General features: G+C 42.5%; 1 protein-coding gene across 2 annotated transcripts in view; it reads right to left on the bottom strand.

Annotated features, from left to right (window-relative positions):
- Positions 1 to 1,689: 1,689 nt before the first annotated feature.
- The window catches only part of dmrt3a (doublesex and mab-3 related transcription factor 3a), a 29,089-nt gene continuing 14,940 nt past the window's right edge, over positions 1,690 to 15,838 (bottom strand). Inside the window, exons 3-4 of one of the 2 annotated variants that reach the window (XM_078558131.1) lie at positions 15,755 to 15,784; positions 1,690 to 2,596 (exon numbers count right to left, since the gene is read on the bottom strand). In XM_078558131.1, the coding sequence (XP_078414257.1) occupies positions 1,690 to 2,596; positions 15,755 to 15,784 (937 nt within the window). Of the gene's footprint in view, positions 2,655 to 15,754; positions 15,785 to 15,838 lie in introns of both variants that reach the window. The other variant, XM_078558122.1, reaches the window with a different exon arrangement.

Raw genomic sequence — 15,838 nt, 5'->3', positions numbered from 1 at the left:
GGATGGAGATGAGGAGAAATGTTTTCTCTCAGAGGGCCGTGAATCTTTAGAATTCTCTTCCTAGAGAGTGGCAGAGGCTGGGTCATTGAATATTTTTAAAGCAGAGGTAGATAGATTCTTGACTAACAAGGGAGTCAAAGGTTATTAGGGGTTGGTGGGAATATGGATTTGAGGCCACAATCAGATCAACCATGATCTTATTGAATAGCAGAGCAGGCTCAAGGGGCCAAATGGCCTACCCCTGCTCCTAAGTCATATTTTCTGAGGCACATAGTCTGATTAAAATATTTACATAAGCAATCTATCTTCCAGGAGTGTGTTGGTTGACCTTCTCCAGTACCACCTCTGTTAAAACCAGCAGTAGGTGTGTCTGAGTTGTGTTGGGCTCGAGTTTGAGATTTTAACATTTTTTTCCATTCCACCTGACCCAAACACCCCCATATTTGGGAATTAGCTCATTTTCACTCTCTACTGATGCCCCCTGGCCTGCTGAGTGTTCACAGCATTTGTATTTTCTTTTCAGGTGCTTTGTGTTAGCTTATTCCTTTCATCTTGTGAATTTTACATTATACTGATGATCACTGCTTTGCTTTGTCTGTAACTGTGTCTTATTCCCTGCTGTACTACACTATATAGCATTCCTGTTAATGTATATTTTTGCATGATTGATATATGTTTATATGTCCTATTGTGAGTTCTTTGTATCATACACAGTCTAATTAAATGTATGTATATTAGAAAAAGCTAAAATAACTTTACAAGTACAGGATCAGTAACTACTTATTTCATAATTGATTTCCTGCTGAGTAATTGTAGTCTGGGTTGACCTGCTCAGAGCCAACATCAACTGCTCTAACCTACAGCTTAGTCAGTAAATACTGTAAATTAATGCTGTAAGCTTATTCTTATTATTTGTCTGAAACAATTTTATACACATAATTGTTTCCATGCTTTTAGCTCTCCAAAGAATGATAGGTTTTGGTTAAGCTATAACTAGCAAACCAATTTAGATTTAAATCCTGAAATAAATTGTGTTTCCTTTTTCAGGGATTACAGCATATTGTAGAGCAAAATGGGCACCTGTAAATACCCAATACAATCCTAAAGTATCTTTTGACCTGTATCTTTAACATTGTTATTTATATTCTATTGAGTGGGGTTAGGACGTTCAATGCCTTTATTAGTTAAATATAGTAGTTTGTTCATCCGCCTCCTTCATAGTCAAATATATCTTAAATATGCCCTTTTATTCTAAACCTGGGTTATATGAAAGCTATTACATTGCCGAAAAAGTGCACCTGACTGGTGCTAAATATAATGAACGAAACAGTCGGTGTGAATGACATTTTGCGCAACTGAATAAGTACATCGTTTTCATTTTCATTTATTTGCATTTAAAATGGTGGGCGTGCTACAGATAGTTGTTCAAGTGCCTAGTTTTTTTTCACTTGCCATCATGATCACAGCATATTACATGCATTAAGAAGTATAGCTACCAGTTATACATATTCTTAAACTAACACATCTAATCATGACAATATAAACTGGATAACTATGTATTATAATCCTTTGGCTATGCCCAGTTAGGGATAGTAATAAGTGGATGGAGTATCTACTTTGAGTCCTTGTTACTACATTCAAGTATTTCCCTTTTCATATTCTATTTGGTGAGAAATAACTACATATTATTTAAGAGGATGAGTTCAATGTTCTAGAGTCTGCAGAATCAGACCTTTCATCATAGTCCTCCTCTGTATAAATGGGTTGTTTGGTCACCATTGAACAGCCCTCATCAGCAATTGAAAGCCTAGGATCATTGGTAGGATGAGAGGAAAGTACTGGGGAACTGCGAAAGATGCCAGCTGAAGTGTTTGGGAAAGGGGTGAGATATTGGGATCTGAGCTGGTACTGCTGCTGGAGTGTCATGGTGTTCCATAAAGCAACATCATTTGATATAAATGGACTTCCCTGGTTTCTACTCAAGCTGTTCCTCAGGACCAGTGGGTAGCGAGGAGGCTGAGGAAATGGGTGTTGTAATGGCATGGCCAGCGGGCTTGACATGACATTGCCAGGATCACTGGAGAATCTCAAGGAATCTGGGACCCTGAAAGCTGACCCAACAGACCACTTAGAAGAGGCAACAGGGTAGGAGCCAAAAGCATGTTCAAAAAACGTCTGTCCATTAGAAGATACAGAGAGGACATCCGGGGCTTCTGCAGGTCTATCTGAAGCCAAAGCAGAGCGACTTGACAGAAGAATTTCAATGGCGCCAACAAGGTCACCCCCACAACCTTTCAAAATCAGCTCAAGGACTGTAGCTTTGTGATTTGGGAATATCTTCTTCAGCACTTCAATGGGAGGCCTGTTACCTTTTAGAGAGAAAGGAATTGACACAGTTCCAGATAGACCCTCCATCAGTAGTTGGTTTTGGTCCAGATTAAATTTGGAGCTTTCTGGCACTGTTTCCAAGCCGTTGCCATTCTTCTCAACTGGAAATCGTTCTTCATCAATCACTGTCATTTCAGGGCTTTCAGCTGTATAGCAATTCTTGTCTTTGGCCAGATCTGGAGAATTTGTTTGTCCTGACTCTTTGTCACTGTACGTTTCCACAGTCTCATCTGCAATCTGGCTGTCTAAACGTTCCGCGTTTATGTCTAAGGAATAAAAGAGAAAAAGATGAATCTGATGATAAACACCTTAAGGATTTTATCAGAATTCTAAGCTTAATAATGAACCCTGTGGTAAGTCTAGTGCTAAACCATTGAATCGTCAAGAAGCCCCAAGCTTAAAATAGTCATTGTATGCTGAGCTATTCTGATTGTTTTAGAATATTCTAACCCAATTAAAAATATTAAATAGTTAGTTACTTTTACTCCTCTGAGCTTTTTTTATCAGTAAGACATTTTTTTTGCAAGAATGTTACATGCTGGGTGTTAAGCCAGTGCATCTATTCACGTATGCTGACATATTTATTAATAATTTATTGATAAGGCTAATGAAAATACTTTGAGGATCTCAAGGCTAGAACAGAGGAAATTATCCATGTGTTGTGCATTGATTTCTAGATGGATATCAGGCACTTCATGCACGTAGGGCAAGAGAAAGGAAAATGGGAAGAACAGATTTCTTCCCCCACATCCATGAGGTTGTTCTCTTCCTTCGCCTTTTTTCATTTATGCTTTTTACTTTCTCAGCTTTTTACTAAGGGAAGCCATTTTATTTTGCATTGTTGCACAAAATGAACATGCTTTCAAATACATATTTGTGTATATTATGTAACAAAAAATTTTTTTTTAAATCATATTATGAGCAGAAATATACTAACACTACTATTAAAGTCACACTGTACAGGACCATGAGCAGTTTACTGCTGCTCACTTCCTGAGTTTAGTAAGGAAGCAAATAATGTAATTCATAGCTTCTCTGCAGTATCAAATTTTAAAAGTGGATTGATTCCCAACATTATCCAGATCCCAATGGCTCTGTGTTGTGTCTCCTTTCGAAATATGACCTGACATTTAGAACAAGTAAAGAAAATGCACAACTTATAATGTTGCAGTGATCATACACATGATCATACAAAATCGATGGGCAGGAAAAGTCCAGCTGGTCCATCTTGCCTACCCAGCACAACCACAATGTAGCATCAAAATTCACCACCAAATTTGCCCACAGGTTCACATAGCCAGCTGCCCACCATCAGTCACATCACCTGAAGGAAAGGTAAAAAAAAAGAACCCAAGACCAATCAAAGGGAAAACAAAGCTGGGAAATTACTCACCAAACCCCATTGGCCACTTAAGCCAATGTATCGAGGAGCTTTTGAACTTGTTATGGGACTGTTACATTTTTATTTATGCTTTGAATTGCTGTATGAAACAATCAGGTCACATTTCCATGCAGCTACCGTTAGGCTGAGCTGAGGACAAACGGAGGACAACTGAGCTGAGTGAAGACTTGGGGTAAAATTTTAAGCTCAGTGGACAGGTGCGGACCCGACCTGGCCGAGCATAAAGTAATGCGTGATGATGACGGGCGAGCGTCCCAACGTCATTGCGCACTCGCACAATATTTCGGGCGGCAGGCACACACTGGAGTCGGCAGCGCGCCAGCTGACAATTAAAAGGTCTGTTAAGGCCATTAAAAAGTTAATTAAAAGAAATTTTTTGCTGCCCGTCCAACCTTACGATTGGTGGGCAGGCGAAAGCGCCAAGCAGCCTTTGCACTTTTTTGGAAGCCTCATCCACGGGTGGGATGAGATTTCCAAAAGCAAATAAAAACAAAATAAAAACTTTTATTTTCATAACATGTCCCTGCATATGTGACGGAGGCACATGACGGGGCATGTTTTATAACATTTATTAAAGCTTTAATTTTTCCTGAAATCTGTTCATCTGCTTCAGGGAGATTTGCAAATAGCACTCGCGCGCATGCGCGAAGTTCACGCTCACCCTGCTCACACTCCCTCCCCAACGCCCGCACAGGCAGTGCTGAGCCCTGAAGCTTGCGTTTCACACTGGGCGGGCCTTAACTGGCCAGCTAGCGTGAAATCGCGGTCTGTCCCCAATTGCAGGCAGCTTCCCGACCACCCCCACCCGCCCCCGCCCCATCAAGCCCACCCAACATGGGTGAAATTCTCCCCTTGGGCTTTGATGAGAGGGGAGTTCGGTGAAGGGAGGATATGTTCACTTACTTTTTCTATCTTTCTCACCCCATAGAAATTGGTTTTTGCGCAGGGAAAGGAAACAGCTGTTTGGTGAGTATGTGGTAAGTGATTAAGTTCTATTCTATCCGTAAGATTTAAAATAGTACACAAATCAGTAAAGTTAATAAAAATACGAAAGCAACATTAAAAAAGTGATTAATATAATCAAGTATTTATTTAAAACACATTAAGGATGACAGGGCAAGTAATGTGTCAAGGCTGCAGCATGTGGGAGCTCCTGAATAACTATGGGCAGGATTTTAAGTTTGGCTGGGCATGCGCCTGACCCGATCGGGCATAAAATCACATGAGATTACGTCGGGCAAGCGTCCCAACGCCATCGTGCACTCGCACAATATTTCACTCGTTGAGCGCACGCAAAAGTCGGAAGCATGCCCGCTGACAATTAAGAGGGCGATTAAGCCCATTAAAGGTGCAATTGTCTGCGATTTTTCGTGGCCAGTCCAACCTTACAGTTGGTGGACAGGTGAATCGGCCAGGCAGCCTTTACATTTTTCATCAAACCTCATCCAAGGACGGGGTGAAATCTCAGTTATGAAGTAAAGTGAAAAAAAAATCATTTATTTTTTGTGAGGTATGTTTTCAGGTGCTTTATTGTTATGCATGTTATACATTTTTTTGCCGCTTTTCACACCTTTATTTCATCAATTGCAGCTCCCTGAGCCAGCTGTCTGCCTTCAGGGAGCTCTCTCGCAGTGCTTACCCATGCCCACAGTAACATCATCGCCCACCCTCTTCCCGCCCTTCCCCCAGCAGCGCTGAGCTTTTCAACATGCGGTTCACGCTGGCTGACGGTTAACTGGCCAGCCAGTGTGAAATCGCGGTGGTGGGCCAATCGCAGTCGGCAGTCTGTTTCCCAGCCACTCCCGGGCCTGCCAATTGCGCACACCCACCAACGGTAAAATTCAGGTCATTGTGATCCAGGGCAAGCACATCTGCGGTAAGTGTTTGCAGGTTGAGGAACTTCGGCTCAGAGTCATTGAGCTGGAGGCTGAGCTGCAGATTCTTGACACAATACGGAGGCGGAAAGTTAGCTGGATGCTTTATACCAGGAGGCAATCACCCCGCTTATGATAGGATCTTTTGATTTGGTCAGTGGCCAGGGACAGGAGAGCGTGACTTGTGAGTGAGGCAGGTAAGGGGGCCCAGAGGGCAGGAGTGTGAGCCACTGTAATTATCCAATAGGTTTGAGGTTCTCTCAGCTTATTCGGATGAGAGTGGGGGCTGCAGGGTGGATGAGCAAACTGACCATGGGGCATCGTGGTACAGGAAGCCAAACAAGTGGGGGGATCAAAAAGGAATGTGTAGTAGTCGGGGACAGTATAGTGAGGGGCATTGACACTGTTCTCTGTAGCAAAGAGCAAGAGTCCAGATGGCTTTGCTGCCTGCCCAGTGCCAGGGTTTGGGACATTTGCTGAGGGCTGGTGAGGAACTTGCAGTGGGAGGGGGAGGATCCAGTGGTCGTGATCCATGTAGATAACAACGACATAGGCAGGATGAGGAAGGAGGCTCTGCATAGTCAGTATGATGAGCTAGGCATCAAATTAATAAGCAGAACCTCAAAGGTAATAATTTCTGGATTATTACCTGAGCCACGTGCAAATTGGCATAGGGCAAATAAGATTAGAGAAATGAATGCGTGGCTCAAAGACTGGTGTGGGAGAAGTGGATTCCAGTTTATGGGGCACTGGCATCAGTACTGGGGAAAGTGGGATCTGTACCGTTGGGAAGGTCTACACCTGAATTGTGCTGGGACTGGTGTCCTCGCAAGCCACATAACTAGGGAAGTAGAGAGGGTTTTAAACTGAATAGTGGGGGCAAGGGATCAAATTTGGGAAAATGTGGTAAATCAAAGAGACAAGGCAAGAGAGAAAGATATTAATATGGAAAATGAGAGATTGTGACAGGAAGGGACAGAGAGTACAATTCTAAGAGTAAATCAGTGGATAAGGCTAGATGCTACAAAAATAATGAAAGAACAAAACTAAAGGCTCTGTATCTAAATGCAAATAGCATTCAAAACAGATGAACTGATAGCGCAAATAGCAATAAATAAGGACGATCTGATAGCCATTACAGAGACATGGCTACAAGATGACATAGATTAGGAACTGAATATTTAAGGGTATGTGACGTTTAGGAAGGACAGGAAGTTAGGAAAAGGTGGAAGGTGGCTCTGTTAATTAATGATGATATTAGCACATTAGAGAGGGATGACTCAAGTTCAGGAAACCACAATGTAGAAACAGTTCAGGTTGAGATGAGGAATGAAAAAGTCAAGAAGTCACTTGTGGGAGTGGTGTACAGGCCCCCTCAATGCAACTACACAGTAGGACAGTGTATAAAAGAAGAGATAATGGGAGCTTGCCAGAAAGGTTCAGCAATCATCGTGGAGGATTTTAATCTACATATAGACTGGAAAAATCAGACGGGCAAAGGTAGCCTAGATAAGCAGTTCATAGAATGTTTTTGGGATAGTTTCTTGGAACAGCACATTCTGGAGCCAACTAGAGAGCAGGCTATACTAGACCTGGTATTGAGCAATAAGACAGGATTAATTGATAACCTCCTAGTGAAGGCACCCTTAGGTAGCAGCGATCATAATATGATTGAATTTTACATTCAGTTTGAGGGAGAAATGAGTGCGTTCAAGACTAGTATTTTAAATTTAAATAAGGGCAATAGCGAGGGCATGAAAGCAGAGCTAGCTAAAGTGAACTGGCAAATGAAGTTAAGGGATGTGTCAATAGAAGTTCAGTGGCAGACATTTTAAGGGATATTTCAGAATACACAGAAAAACTAAAGAAAAATTCCAAGGGGAGGGCCCATGATCTGTGGTTATCTAAAATTTAAAGGCAGTATCAAACTTAAAGAAAAAGCTTATAATTACGCAAAGATTGGTGGCAGGTCAGAAGATTGGAAAGAATATAAAGAACAGCAAAGAATGACAAAAAGATTAATAAGGAAGGGAAATTAGAGTATGGGAGAACGCCAGTTAGTAATATGAAGATGGATAGTAAGAGTTTCTATAGATATTTGAATAAGAAATAGAGTTAACAAAGTGAGCATTGGACAAAAAGAAAGTGTGTCCGGGGAATTGATAATGACAAGTAGGGAGATGGCGGATGAATTAAACAGGTATTTTGGTTCAGCCTTCACTATAGAGGACACAAGTAACATCCTGGAAATAGCTGTATATCAGGAAATGGTAGGGAGGGAGGAACTCTGGAAAATTACAATCATCAGGGAAGAGGTATTAAGCAAATTGTTGGGGCTGCGGGCTGACAAATCCCCAGTTCGGGACGGGCTTCACCCTAAGGTCTTGAAAGAAGTGGCTAGTGAGATAGTTGATGCATTGGTTTTAATTCTCCAAAATTCCCTAGATCCAGGGAAGGTTCCATTAGATTGGAAAATAGCAAATGTAATTCCTTTATTCAAAAAGGAAGGGGGACAGAAAACAAGAAACTACAGGCCAGTTAGCCAAACATCTGTTATGGGGAAAAGGTTAGAAGCTATTATTAAAGATGTTATAGCAGGACACTTAGATAAATTCAAGGCAATCAGGCAGAGCCAACATTATTTTGTAAAAGGGAAATCATGTTTAACCAATTTATTGGAGTTATTTGAAGGAGTCACATGTGCTGTGGATAAAGGGGAACATGGATGTACTGTATTTAGATTTCCAGAAGGCATTTAATAAAGTGCCACATCAAAGTTTATTGCAAAACATAAAAGCTCATGGTGTAGGGGGTAACATACTGGCATGGAAAGAAGATTGGCTAGCTTACAGGAAGCAGAGAGTTGGCATAAATGGGTTTTTTTCTGGTTGGCAGGATGTGATTGAGTGGTGTGCCACAGGGATCAGTGCTGGGGCCTCAACCTTTTTTACAATTTACATAAATGGCTTGGATGAAGGGGCCAAAGGAATGGTTGCTAAATTTGCTGATGACACAAAGATAGGTAGGAAAGTAAATTGTGAAGAGGAAGTAAGGAGGCTACAAAGTGATATAGATAGGTTAAGTGAGTGGGCAAAGATCTGGTAAATGAAGTATAATGTGGGAAAATGTGAAATCATTCATTTTGGCAGAAAAATAAGCTTATTATCTAAATGCTGAGAGATTGCAGAGCACTGAGATTCAGAGGGATCTGGGTGTCCTAATTCATGAATCAAAAAAGGTTAGTATGCAGGTACAGCAGGTATTTAGGAAAGCTAATAGAATGTTATCATTTATTGTTAAAGGAATTGATTACAAAAATAGGGAGGTTATGCTTCAGTTGTATAGGGCAATGGTGAAACCACATCTGGAGTATTGTGTACAGTACTGGTCTCCTTATTTAAAGAAAGACGTAAATACGTTAGAAGCAGTTCAGAGAAGGTTTACTAGACTAACACCAGGGCCAAAATTTTTCCCTTGGTGGGCGGGCGGGCCCCACCGGCTCGGCGGCGGGTGGGCAGCCGAACTCGCTGCCGAAACGGGGCCCACTGCCATTTTGAGTGGGCAGGCCAATTAAGGCCCACCCAGTGGCCTGCCCGACAGGAAGCGCTATGCACTTCCTGTGTGTGGGTGGGGGGGGGGGGGGGGCAGGGATTCTCCATCTGTCAAAGTGCACTCTTTCATGCTGTCTCAGGGAGATTAATGACAGTGTAAAAAACTTGAAAAATAGAAAAATATAAAAATTATTAACATGTCCCCTCATGTGACAATGTCACACGAGATGGGACATGTTAATAAGAAGCACATAAACTTCATTTTTTAAAACAGTTTTTAAAAATGGACATGAAACCTCATCCCACCAGTGGATGAGGTTTCATGTATTATCAGAAGCCCGCTGGGACTCCTGGCCTGCCCGCCAGCCTTAAGATTGGACGGGCAGGGTCTTTAATTATCTTAATTATCCTGTCAGTGGCCTTAATTGGCCATTGACAAGTTAGCGGACAGACAGCTGATTTCGCTGTCCGCCCGCCTCTCCTCAATATTTAAATGGACCGGGATGATGTCGGGGGTTCCTCCCGATGTCATCCCACGTCGTTTTCCTGTTGGCGAGCGGGCCCCGCCCCCAAATCGCAGACGGGAAAATTCTGCCCCAGGAATGTGCGGGTTGTTTTATGAGGAAAGACTGAACAGATTAGGTTTGTACCCACTAGAATTTAGAAGATAAGAGATGACTTAATTGAAGCCTTTAAGGTCATGAGGGGTCTTGACAGGGTGGATGTGGATAGAATGTTTCCTCTTGTGGGAGAACTAGGGGTCACTGTTTAAAAATAAAGGATCGCTCATTTAAGACAGAGATGAGGAAAAATTTTTCTCTCAGAGGATTGTGAGTCTTTGGAACTCTCTTCCTCAAAAGGCAGTGGAAGCAGAGTCTTAGAATATTTTTAAGGCAGAGCTAGAGAGATTCTTGATTAACAAGGGGTTGAAAGGTTATCGGGTGTAGGTAGGAATGTGGGGTTGAGGTTACATTCAGATCAGCCATGATCTTACTGATCGGCAGAGCAGGCTTGAGGGGCCGAGTGACCTTCTCCTGCTTCTAATTCGTATGCTTGTATGTATGGATGAGTTGATATAGCATGCTTAGTCAAAGTTGGAAGCATATCTTCCTTTCTTCAATTCTTGTTTATTTTCTAATTGCAAAAATGCATTTGTTTTCATTAAACGAAGCCAGTTTTAGAGTGCGCTATTCATTAAAGTAATCTGGGCCTTCAAGTTGCTCAGAAACCCACCATAAATTCATTAGGAGTCCTCCAGGTGTCCTCGAACTCAATCAAAACCTGGTTACTCCAGTTCACATCTTAGGGCTTAATAGACATACGAACATAAGAATTAGCAGCAGGAGTTGGCCACTCACCCCTCAAGCCTGCTCTGCCATTCAATAAGATCATAGCTGACTTGATTGTAGACTCAACTCCACATTCTCACCTACCCCTGATAACCTTTCACCCCCTTACTTATCAAGAACCTATTTACCTTTGCCTTAAAAATATTCAGACTCTGCTTCCACTGCCTTTTGAGGAAGAAAGTTCCAAAGATTCACAACCCTCTGAGAAAAAAGACTTCTCCTCATCTCTTAAATGGACCCTTATTTTTAATCAGTGACCCCTAGTTCTAGATTCTCCCACAAGAGGAAACATCCTCTTCACATCCACCTTGCCAAGACCTCTCAGGATCTTATATATTTCAAACAAGTCGCCTTACTATTCTAAACTTCAGCAGATACAAGCCTAGCCTGTCCAACCTTTCCTCATAGGACAACCCTTCCAGTTCTGGTACTAGCCTAGTAAACCTTCTCTGAACTGCTTCCAATACATTTACGTCCTTCCTTAAATAAAGAGACCAATACTATACGCAGTGCTCCATATATGGTCTCACCAATGCCCTATATAACTGAAGCATAACCTCCCGACTTTTCTATTCAATTCCACTCACAATAAACAATAACATTCTAATTACTTGTTGTACCTGCATACTAACTTTTTCTGATTCATGCACTAGGACACTTAGATCCCTCTGCATCTCAGAGCTCTGAAATCTCTCACCATTTAGATAATATGTTTTTTTTTATTTTTCCTGCCAAAATGGACAATTCCACATTTTCCCACATTATACTCCATTTGCCAGATCATTGCGCACTCACTTAATCGATCTATATCCCTTTGTAGCCTCCTTATGTCCTCTTCACATCTTACTTTCCTTCCTATCTTTATGTCATGGGATGATCTCATGGGGAAGCCGCCACCTTCCTTTCAAAGCTGTCAGTGTAAGAGTGTAGTGGGTTGTTGGGGGCGGTGGTGGCTGTTCCCACATCCTGGTCCTCAGTTGGGATACGGCTTAGCATCAATCATGTTTCATCAACCATATCTGGTCAATACCCAGTGAAATGGGGTTAGTTGAAAGGTGAGTAAGGACTGAATTTTTTTACCTAATTCATGTTTCTCATCCTCCACTCCTCTGAGCTGGCCACCTTTTGCCTGCATTTCTACAGTCTTCTGTGTGAAGTGGGTTGGGGAGGATGTTAGTCACCCCCAATTAGCCAAATGCTTCTGCCCCTACCCCCGGGCATTTTAATTCTTGTAGGGCCAGCAATGGAATTCCACAGCAGCTAAAATTCTTATTTAACTGCATTGATCACATCTTTGTGGTTTATCTGGGCCCTGATGGTTAGTGAGTAAATTTATAAACCCTGCAGTACTATGCTTAGCTTTGGAGTGGTAGAGCAAAAATCTGAAGAGCCTATATCTTTCGAGTACGACTCCCTCACCCGGAATACTGTAATTGATTCTGATTACTTAATCATAGGAAAGCTATTAGTTCCCTTGAATGGATACAGAGACCACGAAAGATGATCCTTGAGATTTAAAATATGAGGAAAGGTTAAGGTATTTGTGTTTATTTGACTTGAAAAAGTGAAAACTGTGGGTGATCTTACTGAGCTTTCAGGACTTTAAAGTGATTCGATAAAATTCATCCAGTAAAGCTCCCTATTCTCTGCCTAAAAATGTGTTAGCACTAACTTCAGATGAGCATCTACTTTCTGATGGTGTCAATTTTCTACACCAGCCGTCCAGTGGTTTCTCGGAAGCTGCCAATTTAACGCCAAGTTAGGGCATCTTATTCTGCGGCTTTATGCCCTCTAGGGGCAAATAGCTCGCAAAGGAGGTGATGTTCTGTCAGTCTGGACAAGATTCAAACCCAAACTCCAGAGGTGAAAACCGTGTATTGGAACCATTCAAAACCTGGTGGTTAGCAGAATCGGGGCCATGGAGTCCTATTTCTTTTAAGGTTCCTCCTTAGCCAGGGAGAGCATTCTTGCTCCTCCTGGTCCACACGGGGGAGAATTTGCTGCATGTCAGGCGGACCGGTCGGGAGTGGGCGTGGGCGGGCGCGGAGCCGATTGCCGCCCGCAATCGGCTGCATGCCGTCATTTCATGTGGGCTGGCCAATTAAGGCCCACCCAGCGTGACGCACAGCCAGTAGCGCTCAGCGCTACCTGTGCGGACGGGGGGAGGAGGGACAGTCGGGGCCTGCGCTCTTTCACATGCACGCAAAAGAGCGCAGAAATCTCCGTGAGGCAGCTCCGTGCCTCAGGGAGATTAAGTTCAGATTGAAATTTTTTAATAAACACAGATGGAAATTATTTACACATGCCCCCTCATCTGACAATGTCACATGAGCTGGGACATGTTTGTCAATTTATCAGAATTTATTTATTTATTTAATTAAACCTTCAGGAAATCTCACCCACCCGTGGATGAGGATTCCTGAAAAACGTGAAGGCCGCTTGGGCTCTTCGCCTGCCCGCCAACACTAAGGTTGGACAGGCAGCGTTGATAAGTGCTTTAATTGGCTTTTTAATGGCCTTAATAGGCAGTTGATAGTTTGGCGGGTGCGCAGCCGCCTCCGGCATGCGCCCGCCGAAAGTAATATTTAAATGACGTGCTCTGACGTCGGGACGCACGGCCGACATCACCGTGCATCATTTTAAGCACACCAACGTCAAAATTCTGGCCCTGGAAACTTAGGAACCCCTTTGCCCCAACTTCCCCACATTCCCTGACTGCGATCATCAGAAATTTCCAACCCCCCGCCTCCCACCACCAACTCTCCCACTTGCCTTGCTTCCACTCCAGTCAACTTGTGAGAAAAGATTATGGAATTTGTGCTTCTTTTCATGGTGCACTCCCACCCCAGGTTAAAATTGGTGCTTAAACGCACACTGCAAGTTTAGTATTAGGCAAATTGAAAATTTCTTCAAACCTATGTGTATAAATGCACCCTTTCTACACCATATACAATTTTTCTGTTTCCACACTGAACTTTTTACAAATATTCAGCACAGTATGTAAAATTGTTTTCTGTTTTGACGTCTCGGGCCTGGCTGAATAAAAGTGAGAGGGGCAGTACATACAGTGCAGCTACTGGTTTGAAACAAGAGCTCCAGTTCAGTCTCCAGCCAGCAGGATATTTGTTTACATTGCTGGCTGCAGATTTAACTTCTGTTGGTGCGAATACCCTGCACATGGCTAGGCATTTCCCAAATCCTGGAATTGTAAATGTTTAGATAATGCGGAAGAAAGAATCCCTGCTTCCCACAACATTTCAATTAAGGTTAGATTGGTCTACGAAATGTCCAGATTATCCAGTGGTACCCAATGGTTATCCACAGGTCAGACAGATTCTGTGGAGAGAGAAACAGAGTTAACATTTCAAGTCTGTATGACCCTTCTTCAGAACTCTGAAGAAGAGTCATACAGACTCGAAAAGTTAACACTGTTTCTCTCTCCACAGATGCTGTCAGACCTGCTGTATTCTTCCAGCATTTTCTGTTTTTTATTTCAGATTTCCAGCATCCGCAGTGTTTCGCTTTTATCCAATGGTTATCCTTTAGGCATTAACTGAGGGAGTGCTACAATGTCAGATGTTAAACCGAAGCTTCATCTGCCCTCTCAGGTGGATGTAAAAGATCCTGAGGCACTAATTTGAAGAAGAACAGGGGAGTTATCTCTGCTGCCCTGGTCTATATTTATCCCCTAATCAACATCACAAAACAAACAAATTACTTGGTCATTATCACATTGCCTTTTGTGGGAGCTTGCTGTGCATTTCCTACATTACAACTATGACTACACTTCAAGAACAATTCATTGGCTGTAAAGAGCTTTTGGGATGTCCTCTGGTTGTCCACAGGCAAAATAAATGTAAGTCTCTTTTTCTTTTTTAATGCAAACCTACATAACAATTGCAGACATGATGGGGTTAGATTTTTGTTCCAAACTAAATGGTAATCTGATTAAATGGATTGCCTGCCTGCTATAGATGCCATGTGACTTTCATTCTATTGAAATCAACAGATTGAAAATCAGTTAGTTCTGTACTAGGTGAGCAATCCACTCCACCAGTGAAGACAAAAATCAGCCCCAAGAAGTTAATATAACATGTCAAATATTACTTAGGGCTGTCTGTTAAAGCCAGTGTTATCAAAATGAGTGGTAAAACAAAAGACTAATATTTATATAATACCTTTCAGGACATCCCAAAGTGCTTTACATCCAGTGAGAAACGTTTTGCAGTTTTGTCTTTGTTGTCATATAGGGAATTATTATATACCACCTTATATTTTGTAACTCATGTTGACAAAGTTTGTAAATCACATTTGGCGCTACTGTTTCTGCCTATACTAAAAAACTGGCAGATGGCTCCAACTGCTCTTTAATTATTTTTAATTGAATTATTATTTTTTTTAAATTACTTCTCATTAATTTAGAATTTGTCCAAGTTATGCTTTCCTGATATAATTTGAAGTAACTTTCTGAGCTTAACCTATCTATTCCACTTAATATTTTGTATATTTTGCGACGGTCCTCTCCTAATAATCTTCTGTCTGGACTCTATGGCTTATGGGCGGAATGTTACAGCCCCGTCGCAGTGGGGGTGGGGCCATGAAATGCAGCGAGCCGTTCAAAAGCCCATTGACTTTGGCGGGACCGTAAAATGCCGCTGGCGTAAAATTCCACCTTAGCCGAAATGACATGCATTGACATCGGCCAAGCGCACAGTCGTGCGATAGTTCGGTCAGCGGGCACGCCAGCAGCACACCCACCAACAATTAAAAGGCCTGTTAAGGCCATTAAGTGATCAATTAACTTAATTTTTTTGTTGCCCATTCAACCTAATGGCTGGTGGGCAGGTGAAAAGGCCAAATGGCCTCTGCATATTTTTGGAAACCTCACCCATGGGTGGGATGAGGCTTCCAAAAGCAAAAAGAAACTTTTAATTTTTCATTAATAAAATGTCCCTGCTCATGTGGGGACATGAGGGGACATATTACATTTTTATTTTTTTATTATTTCTTTTCATATCTTTTCATCACCTGAGGCAGCTCTGTGCCTCAGGGGGTTTATGAAGCACTCACTCGCGTGCATGCACGCAGTTTGCTCTGGGCCCGCTCTCCCTCCTCCCACCCCCATGACAGGCAGCGTGGCCCGGTGCCAATCGTGGGTGGCGGTCAGCTTCCCAACAGCCCCCCCTGAGCCTGCCCCCACTGAGCCCACCCCCACTGAACCTGCTTCCACTGAGCCCACCCATCAAGGGCAAAATTCTGCCCTAGGTTTCAATG

The sequence above is a fragment of the Cetorhinus maximus genome, chromosome 2, assembly GCF_964194155.1.
Source record: "Cetorhinus maximus chromosome 2, sCetMax3.hap1.1, whole genome shotgun sequence".
Classification (NCBI taxonomy): Eukaryota; Metazoa; Chordata; class Chondrichthyes; order Lamniformes; family Cetorhinidae; genus Cetorhinus; species Cetorhinus maximus.
This window is presented reverse-complemented; position numbering and strand designations above follow the sequence as displayed.